The 24,197-nt window shown below is 43.9% G+C and overlaps 1 protein-coding gene across 2 annotated transcripts in view; it reads left to right on the top strand.

The window, feature by feature from the left end:
• Positions 1-24,197, top strand: part of CPXM2 (carboxypeptidase X, M14 family member 2) — a 135,754-nt gene that overhangs the window by 37,653 nt on the left and 73,904 nt on the right. For both annotated transcript variants that reach the window (XM_060404573.1, XM_004020358.6), the window contains one exon: positions 17,193-17,332. In XM_060404573.1, coding sequence (XP_060260556.1) covers positions 17,193-17,332 — 140 coding nt within the window. The remainder of the gene's footprint in view (positions 1-17,192; positions 17,333-24,197) is intronic.

Genomic DNA, 24,197 nt, shown 5'->3' with positions numbered 1-24,197 from the left:
TGGAGTTTCAGCTTCAGCATCATTCCTTCCAGAAAATACCCAGTGCTGATCTCCTTTAGGATGGACTGGTTGGATCTCCTTGCAGTCCAAGGGACTCTCAAGAGTCTTCTCCAACACCACAGTTCAAAAGCATCATTTCTTTAGCACTCAGCTTTCTTCACAGTCCAACTCTCACATCCATACATGATCACTGGAAAAACCATAGCCTTGACTAGGCGGACCTTTGTTGGCAAAGTAATATCTCTGCTTTTCAATATGCTGTCTAGGTTGGTCATAACTTTCCTTCCAAGGAGTAAGCGTCTTTTAATTTCATGGCTGCAGTCACCATCTGAAGTGATTTTGGAGCCTCCCCAAATAAAGTCCAACACTGTTTCCACTGTTTCTCCATCTATTTCCCATGAAGTGATGGGACCGGATGCCATGATCTTCGTTTTCTGAATGTTGAGCTTTAAGCCAACTTTTTCACTCTCCTCTTTCACTTTCAAGAGGCTTTTTAGTTCCTCTTCACTTTCTGCCATAAGGGTGGTGTTATCTGCATATCTGAGGTTATTGATATTTCTCCTGGCAATCTTGATTCCAGCTTGTGCTTCTTCTAGCCCAGCATTTCTCATGATGTACTCTGCATATAATTAAATAAGCAGGGTGACAATATACAGCCTTGACATACTCCTTTTCCTGTTTGGAACCAGTCTGTTGTTCCATGTCAAGTTTTAACTGTTGCTTCCTGACCTGCATACAGGTTTCTCAAGAGGCAGGTCAGGTGGTCTGGTATTCCCATCTCTTGAAGAATTTTCCACAGTTTATTGTGATCCACACAGTCAAAGGCTTTGGCATAGTCAATAAAGCAGAAATAGATGTTTTTCTGGAACTCTCTTGCTTTTTCCATGATCCAGCAGATGTTGGCAATTTGATCTCTGGTTCCTTTGCCTTTTCTAAAACCAGCTTGAACATCTGGAAGTTCATGGTTTACATATTGCTGAAGCCTGGCTTGCAGAATTTTGAGCATTACTTTACTAGTGTATGAGATGAGTGCAACTGTGCAGTAGTTTGAGCATTCTTTGGCATTGCCTTTCTTTGGGATTGGAATGAAAACTGACCTTTTCCAGTTCTGTGGCCACTGCTGAGTTTCCCAAATTTGCTGGTATGTTGAGTGCAGCACTTTCACAGCATCAGAATAGTCTTACCCAGGTTTATATTGGCAGTGTCCCAGGGTCCTTTTCTACTAATGTGCTTGTGAGGATGTCTGTGGTCTCATTTAGAAACAATCATTGGCTTCTTCTGCTCTGGGACCAGTCACAGGCAGATTGGAAATTAACATCCCAGGTCTCAAAGAAAAAGTTTCAATAATGATCTCTAAAATCACCCTTGGAGCATTTGTTTGCCTGTGCTTGGTCTTAGGAGATAGCCCTGTATTCAGGTGGGCCATTTAACAGTAGCCATTGCCTGTCCTGTCCCAGCAGAATCTTCTAAGGGCCCTGAGAGATTTTCCATGGCTTGTAAATTCAGCAAGGTGGTGTCAGAGACAGTGCTAGTCTTTGATTTATCCCATGACCACTGTTATTGGCAGAAAAGCCTTGAGCAGCTTATGGCAGCACTTGCATTTCAAAGGGCTGGGTTTCAGTTTCATTCTTAAGATTCTAAAATGATGGTAAGTATAAGCCTGACATGTGATGCAAAGAAATGAAATACTGAGAGCCTGATTGGACCTCAGGATGTCATCGTGATTCCTGCCGATAATCAGGAATGTAAGAGGGTGATGTTCTGATCAGAGTTTTGAAGAAAGAGCTGATGTTTTGAGGTCACAAGGGAAAACACGGAACATCAGCACCTTCAGATGTCTTTGCGATCCCCGGTCGTCATTTGACTCTGTCTGGCCCATGACTTGTCTCGTGTGTTAGCTGTCTTTCATGAGGAAGTATAGTTATAATAATAGCATCTGTCTGAGCCACTTCTCAGCACTGCTGGAATGAAACCCAGCTCCTCTTGGAAGTCATTCCATTCAAGGAATTCTACAGAGGAGCCAGATCCTGATATTAGAATCCACTGCCAATGTTCTGAACATCTTTTTACCTGAAATGAGGTATAAGCCAAGAAGATGGTCGCTGCCCATGGCTTCAGATATGTGAAAGTGAAAGTTGCTCAGTCATGTCCGACTTTTGCGGCTTCATGGACTGTCCATGGAATTCTCCAGGCCAGAATACTGGAGTGGGTAGCCTTTCCCTTCTTCAGGGAATCTTCCTAACCCAGGGATCAAACCCAGGTCTCCCGCATTGCAGGCGGATTCTTTACAGCTGAGCCACAAGGGAAGCCCGATATACCTATGGGGAGTTGGTTAGAGAGCACTGAACCAATTTTTATCCTGGTGTTGAAGTTCAGGAGCCTGAGCACATCCCACATGTCTGTCTGCCAGTCCTCTTGGGCTCTGGTGGCACCTGGTGCCCCACCCTGGCCAAATATGCATGCATGCTTGCTCAGTCCCTTCAGTCGTGTCCGACTCTTTGCGACCCCATGAACTGTAGCCCACCGGGCTTCTCTGTCCATGGGATTCTCCAGTCAAGAATACTAGAGTAGGTTGCCTTGCCCTTCTTCAGGGGAGCTTCTCAACCTAGGGATCAAACTCGCAACTGTTACATCTCCTGTACTGGCCGGTGGATTCTTAACCGCTAATGCCACCTGGGAAGCCCCATCTGGCTAAAAATGGAGACCACGTTTAACATGCAGACCCCACCCAGGGCAGCACCATTTTCTTAGGTGTTGCCCTGGGCACCCTGACTTCTGCCTGTTCCTGGAATCATTTGCACTCAGGGTCTTCTGACCCCAAAGCCTGTCTGTTCCTTCACTCTGTCCCAGTTCTCTGGGCAGCAGCCTCTCGTTTCTTTCTGGTTGCACAAAACCTTGCTGTAAGTCAGGAAGCCCTCCCTGGGGGCTGTTTACATGCTGGGTGCTGCAGAGGCAAAAATCATCACAGTGGATATAGTTTCCAAACCCAAGAATGTCATGCTCGTTCCCATAAAGGGATTTTGTTCTGTGTCTGGCTTCAAGAAATGGTCCGGGACACAGTGTCCAAATGCCAGGATGCAGGAATTTGGGGTATTTGGATTTTTATGGGAATAACAGGACCAAATATTTTGAATCATGACTTTCGGAAAATTCTAAGTGAGAATTTGCCATAATGAGATTGCTGTTGTCATTCTCGGTTGCATCCTGAAGGCAAGTGCGTGAGAAGAGCTGGGCACAGAGCAGGCTAAGGAGGACAGGGGAGCCCCGAGGAGCAGAGACGCCGGGCCTGTGTCTCCGACCGTTCTGAAACCACTAACCCCCTGGTGCTGAAGCAGCCCCTGCGCCACTTGCCATCTGAATTTTTTCTTTACTATTTTACTAAATTTCACTAAATTGTTATTCCATTTCATCTGCAGTGTACTCAGAGGGAAACTCTGGTTTAGAGAAGAGGAACTGAAGTCGGGCTGAGTGACCTGCCCTAACCCGATACCTAGTAAGCGCAGAGCTGAGATGCAAAGGGAAGGGTTTTCCATGCTCCTTTCTTTGCATCTCATGCAAAGGTGCCCATGGGAAGGTTCAGCATGTGGTCTCCTCCAGCACCCCACCTTCTGACTCATCTCCCTGACCACTGAGTCTCCTAGTACCATCCTGGCAGGACCCAGAGACGTCTGAGGGGTGTCAACAGTCATCCCCATGGGCCTCATGTCCATCCAGCTGGCAGAACCCACTGTGCCTTCTCAAATGATGCCTTGTAAAGATGGGCCTCTGGGCTGTCAGCCCAGCCACACTGTCTCCTGGGCACATACACCTGGGAGGCAGGAGTCCATGTTCTTCTGAGCGAGGGTTTCGGTGGACACAGCACACACTGCCCAGGCAGAGAAGACTTGTGTGAAGAGAGGATGAAAGACAAGGAAGGGAGAGAAGGCGCGAAAGACAGATCAGAGCAGAGTTTTTCTCATCTTCACTCGTTTCATTCAAAACCCCGCCTCCTTGGAGCCTTATTGGTGCCAGGCAGACACTGTCAGACGTCTTGGGGAGACAATGGTGAACAAACCCAGAAACGTTCTCTAATCTTTTAGCAAATATTTAAGGAAGGCCTTCTGTGTGGTGGGTCATGTCCTAGGTCCTTGGGATGCCTCCGTGGCCAAAACAGAGATCTTCACCATCTGATAACTTACAATCTAGTGGGAGTTGTTAGTCCCTAAGTGGTGTCTGACTGTTGTCTGACCCCATGGACTGCAGCCCTCCAGGCTTCCCTATCCATCATTATCTCCCAGAGTTTGCTCAGATTCATGCCCATTAAATCGGTGGTGCCATCCAACCATCTCATCCTCTGTCACCCCCTTCTCCTCCTGCCCTCAATCTTTCCCAGAATCAGAGTCTTTTCTAATGAGTTGGCTCTTCACATCAGGTGGCCAAAAGGAGGCACATAAAAGCAAGAAATGTAACAGGATGACATTTATAGTATTTCAAAAGTTGATGAATGTAACAAACGTATAGCCAACAGTGGGGTCGGGAGGGTCACCTCTGGGGAGGGGTCAGGTTATAGTTGAAAGTGATCAAGATCAGGTTTGTGGCCAAGTTGGCTTAAGGATCAGCAGGGGATCAGGTAGCTGTGGGAGGAACATTCCGGCAGTGGGAGTGACTTGAGTGTCTTGTAATGACAACAGGCTGAACATAACCAGTTAACAAGGAGCAGGGGTGGCTGGGACCCAGAGAGGGCAGAGGGGAGTCGCCAGCCCAGATGTCAGTCTGGGAGGACTTTGACTTTTACTCTTGAGCCAATTGAGGGGCTGTGGAAAGGTTTTGGGGTGCAGGAATGCCATGCTCTGCTTTGCAAGTGCTAAGGAGTAACCCAGTCTCTGTGTTGACTTAGGGAAGCAGGTGGCAAAGCAGGGGGCCTGAGAGGTGATGTCAGCACCCTATATGAGAGGTGATGCTGGCTCTAGCCAAGCCAGGGGTGTGGAGGCGGTGAGAAGTGTTTGGGTTTTGGATATTTTGAAAGCAGGCTTTTCTGACAAGGAGGAGAATGAGGTTTGGATGCGAGAGAGAAAAAGAAGAGTCCAGGATGCCTCCTCCAGTGTTATTTTGGCCTTGGGTCATGAAATGGGGAAATGAAATTATTTTGAAAAAAACTCAAGGGTGAGATTGCCCAGTGACAGCCTGTGATGAATGCACAGAAGGAGAGGACCAGGTGCGTTAGCTCTGGGGGCCTCCATAGCAAAGTGCCACAAACAGCGTAAAGCAACAGGAATTTATTCTCTCACAATTCCAGAGGCTGGAAGTCTGAAATCAAAGTGCTTGGGGGTCTGAGCTTCCTCTTAAGCTACTCGTAGAGGATCTTCCCTTGCCTCTTCCTGCTGCCAGTCCTCAGGCATCCCAGGATGGCTGTTCCTGGCTTGTAGTGGCATCTCTCCAGTCTCTGCCTCTGTGGTCACAGGCGGTCTCCCTCCTACATCATCTCTCATCTCAGTGTGTCTGTCTCTGTAACCAGAATTCCCCTTCTTTCAAAGACAGCAGCCATCAGGTTTAGGCCCTCAACTTCATCTGCTAATTTCATCTGCAACAACTCTGTTCCCAAATAATATCACCTTCTGAGGTTCCAGGAGTTAGAGATTGAACCTGTGTTTTTGGAGGATATAATCCAACCCATAACACCATAGTTTTCTAACTCAACAAACCTGCCTCAATCTGGAGATCTGGAACACTTTCCTGAGGATAGGCTACAAGGTTTGAAGCAGGATTAAAAGTTAAGAGTTTATCAGACAAAGAGTTGACAGAGGGGACAGGAGAGAATTCCCAGTTGAAGGGAACAGTGTGTGCAAAGGCCCTATGATGGAGGGAACATGTTATATTTGAAGAACCAAAGCCAGTGTGACTGGACCTGTGCTGTGCTTATGGAGCAATATCATGGCCAATAAACCTAAGAAAGTGCTCTTTATCTTTAGTCTTTAAGTAAATACAGATTAAAATCACAATGATATGTAGGCACTAGAATGGCTTTTTTTTTTTTTTTAAAGCAACAATATCAAGTGTGGGCAAAGATATGGAGCAATAGAAAATTTTATATAGTGCTGGGATCATGAAATAGCACAACCACTTTGGGACCCTGTTTGGCAGTATCTACTGAACTCAACATTCTTGTACCTGTTAGTCTAACAAATTCTTTCTTACACCTAAAAGAAATGCATTCATATATGTACAGATGTACAGATAGGGTCATAGCATTGTTATTCATGATACTCCCAATATGGTAGTAATCCCCATGTCCATCAGACTGTATAATGGATAAAATCATTTGTATATGTGTACAGTGGAATACTATACAGCAGTGAAAAGGAATAAGTTACTGCTACCTGTAATAATATGGATGAATCTCACAGATACCACAGTGACCAAAAGGAGCCAGGCACAAAAGAGCTGTCACAGAAAGTTCCATTTATAGAAAAAAGAAAACAGGAAAATCAGTCCAGGGAGATGGATGTCAGAACAATGGTTATGTTAGGGAAAGATAATGCCTGGGTGGGGCCACCAGTGGGAACTTGTGGCATGCTGGTCATGTTCTTCATTTAGATCTGGGTGTGAGTACCTGGGTGAGTGCACTTCGTAAAATTTTTTTAAAAAATTATTTATTTATTTGGCTGCACCAGATGTAGGGCCTTTGATCTTCATTGTGGCATGCAGGATCTTTTGTTGTGAATTCTTAGTTGTGTCAGGGAACTCCCTGATAGATTTTGTTTTAATCATTTTTCATTTCAAACTCGAGATGTTTATTGTTTTCCTTAGCTAGTGCAAGACATTTTTAAAAAATGGATTTGGGGTTTAAAAATGGACTTTAAAGCAATGAGTATTTCTTTTTAATCAGCTTTATTGATGATTACCCCTTCCTGGATCACAGACTTGTTGTGGTGAAGAGGTTTGCATAATTCACTGAAGATATGAGCCATGACATCCAGGGCCACTCGAGACAGACAGATCATAGAGAAGAGTTCCGACAAAACGTGGTCCTCAGGGATAGCAAAGCACTCCATATTCTTGCCTTAAGGACCCCATGAACATTATGAAAAGGCAAAACACATGACACCTGAAGATGAGCTCGTATATGTGCACCGAGAACTTCCAGATGTACAAGCTGGGCTTGGAGAAGGCGGAGGACTAGAAATCAGACTGCCGGCATTCTTTGGACCATAGAGAAAGCCAGGGAGTTCCAGAAAAACATTTGCTTCTGCTTCACTGACTATGCAAAAGCCTTTGACTGTGTGGATCACAAAAACTGTTGAACATTCTCAAAGAGATGGGAATACCAGACCGGCCTGTCTTCTGAGAAATCTGTATGTGGGTCATGCAGCCACAGTTAGAACCTTACGTGGAACAATGGACTGGTGCAAAATTGGAAAAGGAGTACGAGGCTGTATATTGTCACCCTACTTATTTAACTTCTATGCAGAGTACATCATGTGAAATGCTGGGCTGGATGAATCACAAGCTGGAATCAAGATTGCCAGGAGAAATATCAACAACTGCCGATATGCAGATGATACCATTCTAGTGGCAGAAATCGAAGAGGAACTAAAGAGCCTCTTGAAGAAGATGAAAGAGGAGAGTGAAAAAGTTGGCTTAAAACTCAACATTAAAAAAGACTAAGATCATGGCATCCAGTCCCATCACTTCATGGCAAATGGAAGGGGAAAAATTGGAAGAAGAGACAGATTTTATTTTCTTGGGCTCCAAAATCACTGCTGAGGGTGACTGCAGCCATGAAATTAAAAGATGCTTACTTCTTGGAAGGAAAGCTATGCTAAACCTAGATCAGTTCAGTTCAGTCGCTCAGTCATATCTGACTCTTTGCGACCCCATGAATTGCAGCACACCAGGCCTCCCTGCCCATCACCAACTCCCAGAGTTTACCCAAACTCATGTCCATCGAGTCAGTGATGCCATCCAACCATCTCATCCTCTGTCGTCCCCTTCTCCTCCTGCCCCCAATCCCTCCCAGCATCAGGGTCTTTTCCAATGAGTCAACTTTTCACGTGAGGTGGCCAACGTACTAAACCTAAAAAGCAGAGACATTCCTTTGCCAACAAAGGTCCATATAGTCAAAGCTATGGTTTTTCTATTAGTCATGTACATATGTGAGAGTTGGACTGTAAAGAAGGCTGGGCACTGAAGAATTGATGCTTTCAAATGTAGTGATGGAGAAGACTCTTCAGAATCCCTTGGACTGCAAGGAGATCAAACTAGTCAATCTTAAAGGAAATCAACCCTGAATACTCATTGGAAGGACTGATGCTGAAACTGAAGCTCCAGTACTTTGGCTACCTGATGCGAAGAGCTGACTCACTGGAAAAGACTCTGATGCTGGGAAAGACTGAAGGCAAAAGGAGATAGGGGCAGCAGAAGATGAGATGGTTAGGTAGCATCACCCACTCAATGGACATGAATTTGAGCAAACTGGGAGATAATGAAGAACGGGGAAGCCTGGTGTACTGTAGTCCATGGGGTTGCAAAGAGTCAGACACGACTTAGTGGCTGAACAACAACACTGATGATTAAGGTCTGAAGCGGCAGGAAGCTCTGCTTATTTGCCAAAGGATCAGCTGATTGGCACCCAGGCAGTGTTATGCGTTTATCAAAAGTTTATCACAGAGGTTTACCAAAGGTGGATATTCAGAGAGCATTATGGCCTCTTTTGGGAGAATAGTTACTTACCTATATTAATCAGATGTCACAGCTAACATTTTTAGGTAATCACTGCCTCCAAAAGGGGTAACTTGTTGGTAACTATAAAGTTTCAGCCTCTAAGAATTTTTTTTTTCTGAAAAAGATTCTAAAAGAACTATTACTTTATTCTGTTTCAGTCCAAATAGCCCTGGGTTATGTTTACAAAGTGGCAGCTGGGTCAATTATCTGGGAATTGCTAATTGCTAAATTGTTACACTCACTTGGATATAACTTTTTAATTTGCTTCCAGATGTTTCTGTACTGAGGCAGCCCATGATCATGAAGTATGTACAGTGCAGATCAATGGTTTCACGACAGCAGAGTGATTTTGAGATTCACAGTTTCCTATATATGCCATAAAGCAAATTACATAGTACCTAGCACATAGTAGGTGCTCATGTAGACACCTAGAAAATTAAAGAATAGTTTAAAAAATTGGTTGTGTATCATATTTCTGCATTTGTCCGTATTTGTCTTTGAAATGAAAAGACTCTTGCTCCTTGGAAGAAAATCTATGACCAACTTAGACAGCATATTAAAGAGCAGAGACATTACTTTGCCAGCAAAGGTCCATCTAGTCAAGGCTATGGTTTTTCCCGTAGTCATGTATGGATGTGAGAGCTGGACTATAAAGAAACCTGAGTGCTGAAGAGTTCATGCTTTTGAACTGTGGCGTTGGAGAAGACTCTTGAGAGTCCCTTGGACTGCAAGGAGATCAAAGCAATCAATCCTAAAGGAAACCAGTCCTGAATATTCATTGGAAGGACTGATGCTGAAACTCCAATACTTTGGCCACCTGATATGAGGAACTGACTCATTTGAAAAGACCCTGATGCTGGGAAAGATTGAAGGCGGGAGAAGAAGGGGATGACAGAGGATGAGATGGTTGGATGGCATCACTGACTCGATGGACATGAGTTTGAGCCAGGTTTGAGAGTTGATGATGGACAGGGAAGCCTGGCATGTTGTAGTCCATGGGGTTGCAAAGAGTCGGACATGACTGAGCTGAACTGTATTTGTGCGTCTATCTATCTATATTTGTGCATCTCCTTTCCTTTTATTTTAGTCAGTTTTATAAGCAAGGAGTTAAAGAAATCAAAACATTAAAGGATTATATCAGATAAACAATAGAATGGTTGTTGCCAGGGGCTGAGCAGAAGAGGAAATGGGGAGATGCAGGTTAAAGAGTATATACTTTGAGTTATAAGAAGAGTAACTTCAAAGGATCTAATATATAGCATGGTGATTATAGTTAATAATACAGTATTGTGGAATACTTGAAAGTTGTTGAGGAATAGATCTTAACCATTCTCACCATACACACAAACAAAAGAGTTAACACTTGAGGTGATGGCTATATTAAAATTCTTGATCTTGGTAATCCTTCTGTAATGTATATGCCTATCAAATCATCAAGTTGTACATATGTACAATTATATCTGTCGATTAGTCCTAATAAAGTTGGAAAAGACAAAAATAAAAACAAAGCGATGGTCCCTGTAGAGGCATTCCACATTCCACCCTACTCTCTGACCCCCATCAAATGCTGTGAATGGGGCAGCTACTTCCAGCCTTTTTCACTTGTTTCTTTGGGAATTTAAATCTTAATTTCTAAATAATGTGCATGTATCGATATATACTGATTTATAAATTTTGGACTTTATCATTTGAATCTTTATTATGGAAGATGACGATTTCAGCTCATTTCTAATCATCCCTATTTAATCTTTCCAACAAAATTGTATCTAAAATTTTGGACAAAAACCTACATTGGAGATTTTCATTGTTATAACTGTAAATACTGCTTACTACTGAGCCAAGAATTATTGTAGTTTTAAGTCAAGAATTAATTCCCATTATATAATTTCTTGACTACATTTTGTTTTCCTGGAAATGCTCATGTTTTAAAAAACCATCCCATACCCTGCAATAGTCTGGGTCTGTAAAACTGCCTTCAGTGTAACTTGTTGTTAGGTCAGATCTGCTCAGGCATTTTTAGTGTGACTTTTGCTTTTCCTGTTTCTGTAGACATCCTTTCAGGAGCCCTTTGACCTGCTGTGTTTCTGGATCTTCTGCATCACTTGTGTCGGGATTTCTTTTCCATCACCCTGTTTCAGAACCTCTGATTTCTCAGTCTGACATCTTCCTCTTTTTGGTGTTCTGCTTCCTTTATGTGGAGCATATCCTGTAGTAGCTTCCTGGAAACGGTACGAGAGAAACTTTTTGAGGATCTGTGAATCTGAAAACTGTCTTTTGTGATCAATAGTCTATGTATAAAATTCCAAGTTGGAAAATCTTTGCTTTCAGAATTTGGGAGTTGTTATCTCTTCATTCTTTTAGCTTCAGATGTTGTTATTGAGAATTCTGGTACTCTTCTTAATCTTTTATTTTAAATTTATTTTTTAAAATTAATTTTTCTTGGAGTACAGTTGATTTACAATGTTGTGTTAGCTTCTATTGTGCATCAAAGTGAATCAGTTATACATATACATATATCCACTCTCTTTTTTAGATTCATAAAGGTCATTACAGAGTACTGAGTAGGGTTCCCTGTGCTATACAGTAGGTTCTTATTAGTTACCATTTTTATGTATATTATAGGAGTGTATATAGTGTATATATATCAGTCCCAGTCTCCCAATTTTTCCTTCCCCTCTTTGTTTTATTGTTTCCTCTTTGAAAGCTTTTTATTTTGAAGTTCACAATGATATCCTTTGGCGTGGTTCTTATTTCATTCAATGTCCCATATTCTTAGTTCTTTGGAGCCTTAAGCCATAGAGATTTGGGACATTTTCAGATAATAGTTTTTTGCAATTTCTTCCTCCGGGGGAAAAAAAAAAAACTCTGACTTTACACTCTGCTCTTCTTTTTCTGGCATTGTTTATTGTTACTGGAATTTTCACATTCCAAGAGTTCTTTCTTGTGTACTACTATTTCCTCCCTATGACTATCCTATTTTTGATTCATGCAAATAAGATCTTCTCTTTCAATGGATCATAATTGTAGTGTCTTTGAGGTTTTTTCCTGTTCTCCAGTATATTTTTGGCTTATTTATTTTTTGTTTGTTCTACACTTGGATGCATTGTGTTCTAGAATTGCATGGAGAAAGAGAGGTGGGTCCTCTCACGCTTCACTATGTTGATTGATTTCCGCTGAATTCCCTGTACTTGTCTATCATATATTCCCTCCTCTGTGTCCAGGGTTTCCAAGTCTAGTCTCTCTGGTTGCCTTTTTTAAGAGAAAAAAAAAATTCAAGTTTTTGCAGAAGAGAAGACTCTACACATGGACATCAGCAGATGGTCAATACAGAAATCAGATTGATTATATTCTTTGCAGCCAAAGATGGAGAAGCTCTATACAATCAGCAAAAACAAAACCAGGAGCTGACTGTGGCTCAGGTCATGAACTCCTTATTGCCAAATTCAGTCTTAAGAAATTGAAAGAGGAGAGTGAAAAAGTTGGCTTAAAACTCAGCATTCAGAAAGCTGAGATCAGGGCATCTGGTCTTATCACTTCATGGCAAATAGATGGGGAAACAATGGAAACAGTGAGAGACTTTATTTGGGGGGCTCCAAAATCACTGCAGATGGTGACTGCAGCCATGATATTAAAAGACACTTACTCCTTGGAAGGAAAGCTATGACCAACCTTAACCGCATATTAAAAAGTAGAGACATTACTTTGCCAACAAAGGTCCATCTAGTCAAAGCTATGGTTTTTCCAGTAGTCACGTATGGATGTGAGAGTTGGACTATAAAGAAAGCTGAGTGCCGAAGAATTGATGCTTTTGAACTGCAGTGTTGGAGAAGACTCTTGAGAGTCTCAAGGACTGCAGGGAGATCCAACCAGTCCATCCTAAAGGAGATCAGTCCTGGGTGTTCATTGGAAGGACTGATGTTGAAGCTGAAACTCCAATACTTTGGCCACTTGATGCGAAGAGTTGACTCATTGGAAAAGACCCTGATGTTGGGAGGGATTGGGGGCAGTAGGAGAAGGGGACAACAGAGGATGAGATGGTTGGATGGCATCACCAACTCAATGGACATGAGTTTGAGTAAACTCTGGGCGTTGGTGATGGACAGGGAGGCCTGGCATGCTGTGATTCATGGGGTCACAAAGGGTCGGACATGACTGAGCAACCGAACTGAGCTGAAGGCTGGGGAGGTGGGGCGGATGTGAGAATCTAATTTTTTTGATTCACATTTTGAATCAATTCCTCGTTTTTAGTCCTCTCTCACTCACCTTCCAAGATATCTAAGAATCCAGTTTTTGAGCTTTCTTAAATTCGGTGTGGCTTACTTCCCATTGGTGTGCACCTTGGAAGTTAGCACTTCCTTCTCTTACTGAGTTATTCAAGAGCCCTGCACCTCATTTCTGTCTTCATATATTGTGATCTGAGTTTTATAAACATCTCCTAGTTCTATCAGTGGTCAAAGTTGTGTTTCTTTATCTTGTTTTCTTTGTTTAGGGGAACTAGTGAGAGAAGAACCTGGAAAAACCAACATATTTACTCCATCATTTTGAAACAAACAATTCCCATTTGATTGATCTTAAATGGAGAGTATCAGGTTTTCTCTTTCTTATGGAATTAATAATTCCCCCCTTTTTAAGCAAAATCTTTCATCTATTAGATGTCTTGATAGGGATTTTTAATGGAAAAAATGATGCATATAAAAATTGCCTTGAGAAAATTACATTAATTCCTAATTTATTTGGTACTGTAGAAGAAACAGTCATTCTATGTAAGCGGTATTTTGAAAACTAGTTTCCTTAAAGTTTAAGGAATCAAACCTTCCATTTCAGCAATTTCTGACTGAAATTTCTCCAAAATTTATGAAGTACTTCTCTGCATTATTAAACAAAAAGGGATGAATGTTTCTTGGTTTCTCAGACATGTTACTGATATCATTTTTGGCACTCTGGTGTAATTTGGTGACATCTTTGAGACTGGTATCCCCTCTTTCATTGAATTCTCCTGGACTCTTGCTCTGTAAATTTGTAATTGATTTTGCAGAGGTGACTGTCATGTCCCAAAGAGTCAGCTTCGCACAGGGCTCTTCAATCCCCTGACACCTTATTACACTTAATTGACTGTCTGGTGTGCTTAGGAAGAGCTGAGATTGGCTGCAGAAGTAGGATATCCAGGCTAGCAAAACCAGGAACAGGAAATTGCATGTCAGATCTCAGACAGTAGACTCTGGTTGAATGGCTTGAGGACAGCTGCTCCAAGCTTTCATGATCTTGGAGGGGTAAACATCTCGAGCTATGTGGCAGCTCTTTCTTGTCTGCTTAGCCCAGGAGCTGGCATGCTTAAGCTCTGCATGATCAACATTTGGGGCTGGGCAGCTCTTTGTGGCTGGGGCTGTCCCATGGGTTGTAGAATGTTTCCCAGCATTCCTGGCCTCTATCTGTCATAGCCAGTTGCACGCACTGCCCCCAGCTGTCACAGCCAAACACAGCTGCAAGCATTGCCAGATGTCCCGTTGGGGGAGACAGCATGGACTCCTGCTGGGAACGGTAGACAGTGAACCTCCTCTTTTTTCAGATTTTATAACTCTCTTCTGGATATTTGGTGTTGTACACACTATGACACCAGTTGACTGGAATAGTGTTGCAATTCCAATGTGAACTAATTCTTAAAACATCCATATTTTCACGATTTACCAAATATTCATTGTTTTAGATGTACTGATTTGTTGTTTGGTCGCTAAATTGTGTCTGACTCTTTGAGACCCCATGGACTGTAGCCGACGCCAGGCAGTCTGCTCTGTCGGTGGGATTGTCTTGGCGAGAAGACTGGAGCGAGTTGCCATTTCCTTCTCCATGGGATCTTCCTGACCCAGGGATCGAACCTTGTCTCCTGCTTGGCAGGTGGATTCTTTACCACTGAGCCAGCAGGGAAGCCCAGATGTACTGATAACTAGTGTTAGCTGAGTGTTCTGTTCTTTTGGCATCCATGTTAACCAAGTGCCAGCCCCTGCTGAAAGCACAGTCAGCATCCTAAGGGAGAAATGAGCATTGCTCTCACTTGAACAGATGGGGAAACCGAGGCACAGAGCAATTTAGGTAAATTGCCTGAACTTGTACAGTATGAAGTTTGCAGACCTGAGATTCAACCCAGCTGGGGCTTCAGAGCACAAGCTGTTAATCAGCCTGCTGTGCGGTGGTTGATCTTGATATGCTAACACCAGAAGATGCCGTGAGGGGACCTTAGTCCATCTGCCTGTTCTGAGTTCCGGAAGGCAGGTCTGACCCCATGTTGTCTACCCTTGTATTCCTCCTGCCTGGATCACTACTTGGCAAATAGCAGAGGCAAGGTGAAGGCTAATTTCAATAAATAAATGAAACTGTTCTAAGCACCAGTCTCATGGGTGGTTTACAAGAACAGCGGAACCTCAACAAAAACTCAGTGTATATTATAGTTTCTTGAAAGAAGATGAATTGTGATACTGTAAGTCATTAATGGGTTGCAGGCCTCTTCCTTTGAGGGGATAAGTGCCGTAGATGAAGAAAGGGAACAATTGTGTAATTATAGCCTTCAGACAGGGTTGGTGATCTCCCTGATGACCAGCAGCCCAGGGAAATGAGACATTATACTTAAGAGTCGGCATTGCTTTAACAAAACTCACTGAAGCGCAGGTAGAACAAGTCACACACACGTGCAAAATTGAGCTTTTCTCTGGTGACTCTGGAAGGCAAAATCTTGCAGCACCTCTAGGTCCTTATTATAGACACCCTGTGTGCCTTCAGACACAGAGGTGCTGGTTAGCTGAGAGCATGGGTTTCTGGAGAATGTTGACTAACAGCCATTTTATTCACCTTCATTTGAGATGGGTGTGCTTTTAGGAGAGCATCTGGTGCTCAGTTGCTCGGTGGTGTCTGACTCTCTTTGACCCCATGGATGTAGCCTGCCAGGCTCCCCTGTTCATGGACTTTCCCAGGTGGGAGTAGAGGACCACGGTACATTAGTTCCAACGGTTGCTCTCCGAGCTCTTTCGGGACTGTTCCAGGAGTGGACTGGGAAGCATACCCTGTGTTGGTCCTGATACAAGGCTTAAGTTAGCCAGTGCAGTGCTGGATGAGGCCTGTCGATAGGACCCCTTGCCAAGCTGTCCCTCTGCTATAGCTGGGCTCTGGGCTCCACATCATGGTTGGCCATTAAAATAAGGCTGACGCAGAATTTGAGCTGAAAAGTGCTCAGAGGTAGGGAAGACGGACTGGCCTGTCATTTTCATCTCTTGAGTATCATTTCAAACTTTTTCTCATATGATTATGTACCTGTGAAATAGGCATGGGAGAATGAGATTGATGCAGAAAGGGTTTTAGTAAATTTCCCCAGACTCCTTTGTCTTCTTCTTCTTCTTTTTTTTAAACATCAGGGAGTTGTCTCTTCAAATGGTGATAATATAGGGAAAATTCTAGAGCAGAAATTCATCCACATTGTAAATTCAGATCAGGAGAATCCCTGGTGGCAAAAGCAACTGATACTCAGACCCATCAAATGGCTTAAATGCTAATAAGTAAATTTCACTAGATAAACCTAACCTTTAACATCCGGTTCAAATATCTCCTCTGCCTGGCGGCTTTCTGTCCATCATCTCGCCCAGCTCAAGGTAGCTGTGCTGTCCTTGAAGACTCCCAAAGCAGTGTGTTCCTACTCCTGAAATGACACCTGCTCTGTTGTGTTCTCACTTATCTATTTTCATATCTTTCTTCCTGCCTGGATCTTGAGATTCCAGGAGGGAACGATTCACCTTTGTGCTCCCAGCACCTGGCGAGTGTGGGCTGGTACGTGGGAGACAGTCTGTGTCTATTGGATGAATGAGTAAGGAGAACTCATTAAATTTCATCTTTCACACTGGGCAAGAGGAGGACTTATCATATTGAAATATTTCCAACTTGTTAATAACAAGCAGCTCATTTTTATGATTTGGAATTAAGAGTTCAGGGCACAGTGACTTTTTCCTTTATCTACTTCCTCATTCTCTTCTATCCCTCCCACCCACCTTCTTAGAAATGTCACAAAAAAACTTGTCTACATTTTCTTTGTGTATATTCAGGGTCTTTCTGAAGAATGCCCTCCCTTTTCTTTTCCTTTTGTTTTTAAAAAGTATCTATGTGTATGTTCAGTCACTCAGTCGTGTCTGACTCTTTATGACCCTATGTCTGTCTGTTTATGACTGTAGCCTGCCAGGCTCCTCTGTCCTTGAGATTCTTCCCGGCAAGAATACTGGAGTGGGTTGCCATGTCCCTCTCCATCTTTAAAGTGTATTGACTGACAATGTTGTGTTAATTTCAGGTATACAGCAAAGTGATTCAGCTCCATCTTTTCAGATATAGCTTTTTCAGATTCTTTTCCCTTATAGATTATTGCGAGATACTGAGCATAGTCCCCTCTGCTACACAGGAGGTCCGTGCTGATTGTCTGTTTTATATGTAGTATTGAAGAACACCCCTCTCTTTCTTTTCAGGCGGGCATTAATGAAAATGATTTTTATGACGGGGCATGGTGCGCAGGGAGGAATGACCTCCACCAGTGGATTGAAGTGGACGCCAGACGACTGACCAAGTTCACGGGTGTCATCACTCAAGGGAGGAACTCGCTCTGGCTGTAAGTGTGGCTGGACCCGTGCTTAGGCTCGGGGCCGTGGGTCTGAAGTTCTAGGGTTCAGCCAGAGTCAGGGAAGTCGCAGAGAAGAATCTGGTGACCGGCAATAGAAGGGAAGAAAACTACAGGGAAGACGGGAGGCTGGCCTTGCTGTAGACACCCTGGGAAGGTGCAGCTTTTGGTCAACACCTTCCCCAGCACAGGAGCAGAGAGAGGGATCTGCAGATTAGACTGAGGAGGCAAGGATACTCTTTGGCAAGTAGCTGCCTTCTTGGATGTGGGGTGAGTCACTGGTGCCCTGGCAGATGGGCTGAACTGGTGTTCAGTGAGCAACCGGTAGCTGGCTTCATCCACTGTCCTGGGGTAGAAGGAATGAATCTTCCCGATCCTGGGAAGAAAGAGGACGCACAGGCAAGTTCCTGAATAAAGAACTTCTAGAAGGGTGGGGAATTGAAGGATGAACCAGCGAGAATAAGATGGAATCCCATTGCTCAGAACAGAGCTTGAGATCAGGGCCGGGTCAGTAAGAATGGTAATCCCCAAAGAGGTGGGCTGTAGTCCCTTACAATACTTCATCTCATGGTGCTGTGCTGTGGTCGATCACTTCATTCATGTCTGACTCTTTGTGGCCCACCAGGCTCCTCTGTCTGTGGGATTTTCCCGGCAAGAATACTGGAGTGGGCTGCCATGTCCTCCCTCAGGGGATCTTCCCAACCCAGGGATCAAACCTGCGTCTCCTGTGTCTCCTGCACCGCAGGCGGGTTCTTTACCACTGAGCTACCGGGGAAGCCCAGTTTCACGGTGGATACATACAACAGAATATTATTCAACTTTAAAAAGGCAGGGGATTCTGACACACACTAGAATATGGATGAACTCTGAGGCCGTTATGCTCAGTGCAATAAGCCAGACACAAAAGGTCAAACACTGCATGATACCGCTTCCATGAGGTTCCTAGAGCAGGTCAAGTCATAGAGACAGAAGGGACAAGAACAGTGGCTGCCAGGGGAGGGGAATGGCGTTATTATCTAATGGCTACAGAGTTGAGTTAAGGATGATGAAAAGTTCTGGAGATGGATGGTGGTGATGGTGTCACAGAATTGCACACTTCCAAATGGTTAAAGTGATACATTTTGTGTTACGTATATTCTGCTACAGTAAACGAAAAAATCTATACAAACAAAACAAACCCTTTCACTTCATCCCAGGGCTGTTGTTAGAGACAGAGGCAAGACAGTATCTGTGAGGTTGTGCTGTGGCTCACGTTGTGTCCAGAGCAAACGTGCAGAGACTGGGGGCTGGGCGAGAGTCAGGAGGGGCTGCAGAACCTTGGGCGTTTTCTGAATTTAAATAAGAATTTTCAGTTCCTCTAGCATCTGTCTTTATACTGAGAAGCCAGGAGCACAAACACCCCACCCTTAGACATCAGGTAACTGTGCACCTAGTTAGCCAAGCATCGTCCTGTCGTGGCGCCCCTCCGTCTGCTTGGTCTGCACACTCAAATCCCGTGTCTTGACCCCTTTCGGTTTTACTGACTACTAGTTGGCAACCAGGCTTCCCTGATGGCTCAGCGGGTAAAAAAAATCCATCTGCAATGCAGGAGACACAGGAGACCTGAGTTCAATCCCTGGGTCGGGAAGATCCCCTGGAGGAGGAAATGGCAACCCACTCTAGTATCCTTGCCTGAAAAATCCCGTGGACAGGATCACAAAGAGTAGACAGGACTCAGCAAATAAACCGACAGAGACAGTTGGCAGCCATTTGAAATCTATTATTGGTTGATTAGATTAATTTTAACTCCTAGAAAGGTCAACATTCATAAGTAAACCAGGATAAGAGAAGGGAACCTGGCATTTGTGCTCACATTTAAATGCCTCTCATTGTCGCTGTAAAGGGGACTTTCTTATTAGATGACAGTTGTCAGGCAAGGACTCATCCTGTTTTTGTCTGAATCTTTTTTATTGTAAAGACAAGACTGTAACCACTAACGACGTTTAGAAACATTACTGGTGATTCCACTGTCCTTAGGCAAACAGAATTTTTCTACATATTTGTAATCATATTACCTATGCGATTATTATTTTTAATTTAAAAAGTATCCATAACATTTTCATGCTGGGACTCAGATTTCATAATGATCATTGTTAATAGCCTATAATTTACTCAGCTTTGCCTCACTCACCATCTCAATTTTCTGCTATCACATATCATTTTGCAGGAGAGCATTTATATACTTTTTTTCTTCCTTTGAATTACTTCCTTGAAACAAATTTCCAGGGCAGGGATAATGTGTGTATTTTGATGATGTTGGGTTATGTATTTGTGCTACTTTGCGTATCAGATTTTATTCACTTTACTTTCTAGTAACACTTCTGTATTTGTTCATTTGTGCTGATGTTTGCTCTGCAGTGTGTGTTTTGCTCAATCAGTGGCTTATTACCATAACTATTGTTTTCACTGTGTAGATTCTTAAAAGTCAAGGAATTTAGAAGAAGCAAAGTCGAGTTGCTTAGGGAGAATAGAAACTCAGAAAGAAAGACTGATTTGAGATGATCCGTAGGGATGAGAGAAAGGGCTTTACCTTAATGCTTGGATATTAGGCTGTCTAATCACTATCATTAGAGGTGCAGTAGTTGGGTTATTATCGGATCAGAAAGAAAGAGCTGGGTAGGAGTGCCGCTCACATTCCATTTCAGCTGGAAACACAAGAGGGTTTGGAGTGAATAAGAAATTAAGTAGAACAATATCTTTCTTTGACTTAGCCCGGGAGAGGAACATCTAGAGGGAGGCAAGGGATAGAATTGCTTTTAAGAGTCAGTTTTTTAATGTCTAAATGTATTTCAAGTCAAGGACAATGAAAAGAAATCCAATGAGTTTCAGTTTATCTTACCTCCTGGAATAAGGCTGTGCACTGAGGAGTGAGGAGGAAATGGTCAAGAGCACATTTTGGTATCTGAGCCCCTTTTCCCAGAAGCATGAATAATGCTGGAGGCATTGGCTATATTCTATTATGAGCAGAAAACTTGCCAACAACAGGAACCAGCAAATACCCATAGTAAAGAAGGCAGTAGTTGTCTTTCTTTCCCTCTCCCAGGCTGTCCTTGAGTTGTTCCCCTGTGGCCATCGTATGACTTTTAATATTTTTGTTTATTGGTTTCCATATTTCTCACCACTAGTCTATGGACACAATAGAGGCAATGCTTTGATAGTCTGTGTCTCTGGGACCTGGCCTAGTACCCGGCATCCGGGAGATGCTCAATGAATGATTCTTAATGAACACTGTAAGGAAGTAATAAATTAGCAAAGAGCCATTCACACCAAATACTGACGCGTTAATTAATTTACGAGTGAAAATGACTGAGAGCAGGCTTAAATTGTAAGGGGAGAGGATAGGGGTTGTGGAAAGTCGAGTTGAGGAGTGACGAGGAATTTTAGAGATGAAAGCATGGAAAACAGCGTGCCTTTGGAATTACATCATGGCTGACTCTTGCTGGTTATGAGATTTTTCTTCTTTGAACCTCAATATGCCCTTCTTTAAAATGGGTTGACTACTGTCTAGCTCATAAAGATGTGGTGAAAGTTAAATGCAATTATGTTAATGATGTTTCAAAATTACCCAGCACATAGTAAGTGCTCAATAGATGGGACTTTCTTCCCTTTGCACCTCCTTGGGTTTATCTAGAACAGTGGTTTTCAAGCTTATTTTTAGTCACGGGTCTTCCTTCTTATAAAGTCTTTCTTAGAAACATTTAGAAAGCACAGACAGAACTTCCCCAGTGGTCCAGTGGTAAAGAATCTGCCTGCCAATGCAGGAATCCGGGTTCAGTCCCTGGTCCCGGAAGATCCCACATGCCTCGGATCAGCTAAGCCCATGGGTCCCAACTGCTGAAGCCTGAGCGACCTAGAGCTGGTGCTCTGCAGCGACGTAAACCACCGCAGTGAGGACCCTGCACACCTCAACTGGAGCACAGCCCTCACACGGCGCAGCTAGAGAAAGCCTGGACGCAGCAACAAACACTCAGGGCGGCTATAAATAAATAAATAAACCAGAAAGAAACAAACAAATACAGATAAATAAACCAAAAAGAAAACAAAATGCAGACAGGTGAAGCTGATTCCTGTGCATCTGGTAGAGGGGAGCATCGCCTGCCGGGCCCTCCCTTTGCCCTCTCCCAGGCGTGTCCTTGGAGGATGTATCCATCCAAGGATCTCTGTGTCACAAGCATGCTACTCAGGGAGCCTCTCTGTAGGTTACAATCCTGCCAGCTCCTCCCAGCGCTGATTGCTTCTTCCTGACTCCAGTTGGGTAACAGGCGGATGTGGATTTCAGACGAAAACAAGCAATGGCAGAGTTGGAGTTAGAGTCTGATTTCTTCGAGTTAAACAGGAAGAACATCCGCTAATCTCAGAGTGCTGTGTTTGGTTGATGATGTTTTAGAAATGGAAGGAAAATGGGGTGATGGCTCCTTCAGGTTGGCCAAACAGATGTTGTCATTTGTGAACAGCGCCTGATTGTTAAAATGCACAAGCATGTTGGCATATTAATCAGTTCAGTTCAGTTGCTCAGTCATGTCCAACTCTTTGTGATCCCATGGACTGTAGCACGCCAGGCATCCCTGTTCATCACCAACTCCCGGAACTGGGAGTATTAATATCAGAACACTGTGAATATTTTTCGTTCGTAAAACTTTTGTGGTTGATATTTAAAAATAGTCATCCATCATCTTATTTGTTCCTGACCTCTTCTTTATGTGTTTATGATTTCACTCATCTCTTTATTGAGCACTCTGATCTGAACACTTTGTACAAGAAGTGGCCTGCCTGCAGGGAGCTCTCAGCCTGGAAGAACCTGATATGTTGACAGATCCGCTAGACTCGGCACAGTCCACACTGGTAGGACGGGAAGGGGGCGCAGTTCTCAGACCTGTGATTCAGATGTGAAGGGCAATACAGGGGATGGTGATGCTTAGCCATGACCCGGGACTAGCTCATAACCAAGTTGATGAAAAACTCTATGATTCTAGTTTTGATAATTTTCAAATAATTCATGCTATTTGAAAGTAATAAAACATAATTGTTTCCATGATACTGAATAATTTACATTTTTCACCAATGTAAATGATTCTTTCCCATTGCATTGCAGTTTAGTGAAATGTTAGTATGCTAGAAAAAGCCAATTTTTGTTTTGCTGATTTCAGAAAGTATATTAGATGTGTGAGTGTCGCAGTTATAACCAATATGGTGACTGAAAAGTTAATTATTCTGCCTGAGGTGAATAGATGTATCTAATGACTTGGGCGAAATACAGGCAATTTAAAACAACCAAATGGTTTAGACTTTAATTATTTCATAAACAGGGCAATTCTCATCCTCTCTTGAAAGTGTAAATGTGTCCTTAAAGAGAAGCAGCTATTTGATTGATGGATTTATAAGGTGAGGGCTGGGGAAAGTTTGTCTGGTTGGCTGAATTTTTTAAAAGCAGTTCAGCTAATTAAGCAGGATGAATGGCTTATAACTGAGAACCCAGAGATGGTAGGAAAAATAGCCGCAGCCCGAAGAAGCTGGCTTTCAGTCTGTTGGTGCAGAATCTTGGCTGATATTCTGAATGTGAGTGTCCCCTCCGAGAATTCTGAGGGTGGAGAAAATGAGCAGATGAGGTACCCAAGCCAGACGAAGACAAGGTCAAGGAAAGGCCTATTGCTGCTCTTTTCCTGGACACACCATGGTCCCGGGAAGGACAGGTGGCCGATGGAGTGGGTCCCCGAGGGGTGAGGGTGGTGGTGAGCAGTGGGGCTGACGGGGCTGCAGAGCCTCAGCTGGAAGGAGGGCATCCACCCATCCTGAGAGAGCAGAGTTGGGGAGTAAGTGCTGAAGTGGGTTCAGAGCCTTCACGCCGGAGGGTTTTCTACTCCTGATGAAGTAGGAGGCAGGTCCTCTGCAGACAGTGGGTGAGACAGATTCAGGGACTGAAGATGTAAGGACAGGGAGCTTTGCTGTCCCATTAGAGAAAGGGCTTGGCTGGCCTCCCAGGCTCAGGGAATTGTAATGGGCTCAGTGGTAAAGAGTCTGCCTGTGCATGCAGGAGACTCAGGAGATGTGAGTTCAATCCCTGGGTCGGGAAGATCCCCTGGAGAAGAGAATGGCAGCCCATTCCAGTATTCTTGCCTGAGAAATCCCATGGACAGAGGAGCCTGGTGGGCTACAGCCCATATGGTTGCAAAGAGTCGGACACAACTGAGCATGCTGCACTCATGCATTTCCCCAGTGTTAGTCACCCAGTTGTGTCCGCCTCTTTGTGACCCCACGGACCGTAGCCCACCAGGCTCCTCTGTCCATGGGATTCTCCAGGCAAGAATACTGGAGTGGGTAGCCATTCCCTCTCCAGGAGATCTTCCCAGGGATCAAACCTGGGTCTCCTGCATGGCAGACAGATTCTTTACCGTGTGAGCCATTAGGGAAGCTCGCACATATGCATTAGGCACCACTGATGCTTTCTCCACTAGAGGGTGGTGGAGTTGGTTGCAGTGCAACTGAAATCCTGGGACCAGGCCATCGCAGGACCCAGTAGGACACAGCGCGTTAGGAGTGAAGGGTTGTGAGGTTGAGATCCAGGGCTGGTCAGGAAGGAGTCCAAGCCAGAAGGCTGATTCCCTGGAAGTTAAGATCAAGTTCACAGAGCCCCTGGGGGAGATGAAGTTTCAGAAAAGACAGAAACTTGGAAGGGGAGGACACTGACCATCTGGGGGCTCCACGGGGGCAGCTGAGGTGATGACTGGGGTCAGGGAGTGGGGCTGGAGAGGAGCAGACGTCTGGGAATCTTGAGGTCGCAGGCTTGGCTGCTCAGGGCTGTTCGTGTTGGGAGAATCTC

The sequence above is a fragment of the Ovis aries genome, chromosome 22 (assembly GCF_016772045.2).
Source record: "Ovis aries strain OAR_USU_Benz2616 breed Rambouillet chromosome 22, ARS-UI_Ramb_v3.0, whole genome shotgun sequence".
Taxonomy (NCBI): Eukaryota; Metazoa; Chordata; class Mammalia; order Artiodactyla; family Bovidae; genus Ovis; species Ovis aries.
This window is presented reverse-complemented; position numbering and strand designations above follow the sequence as displayed.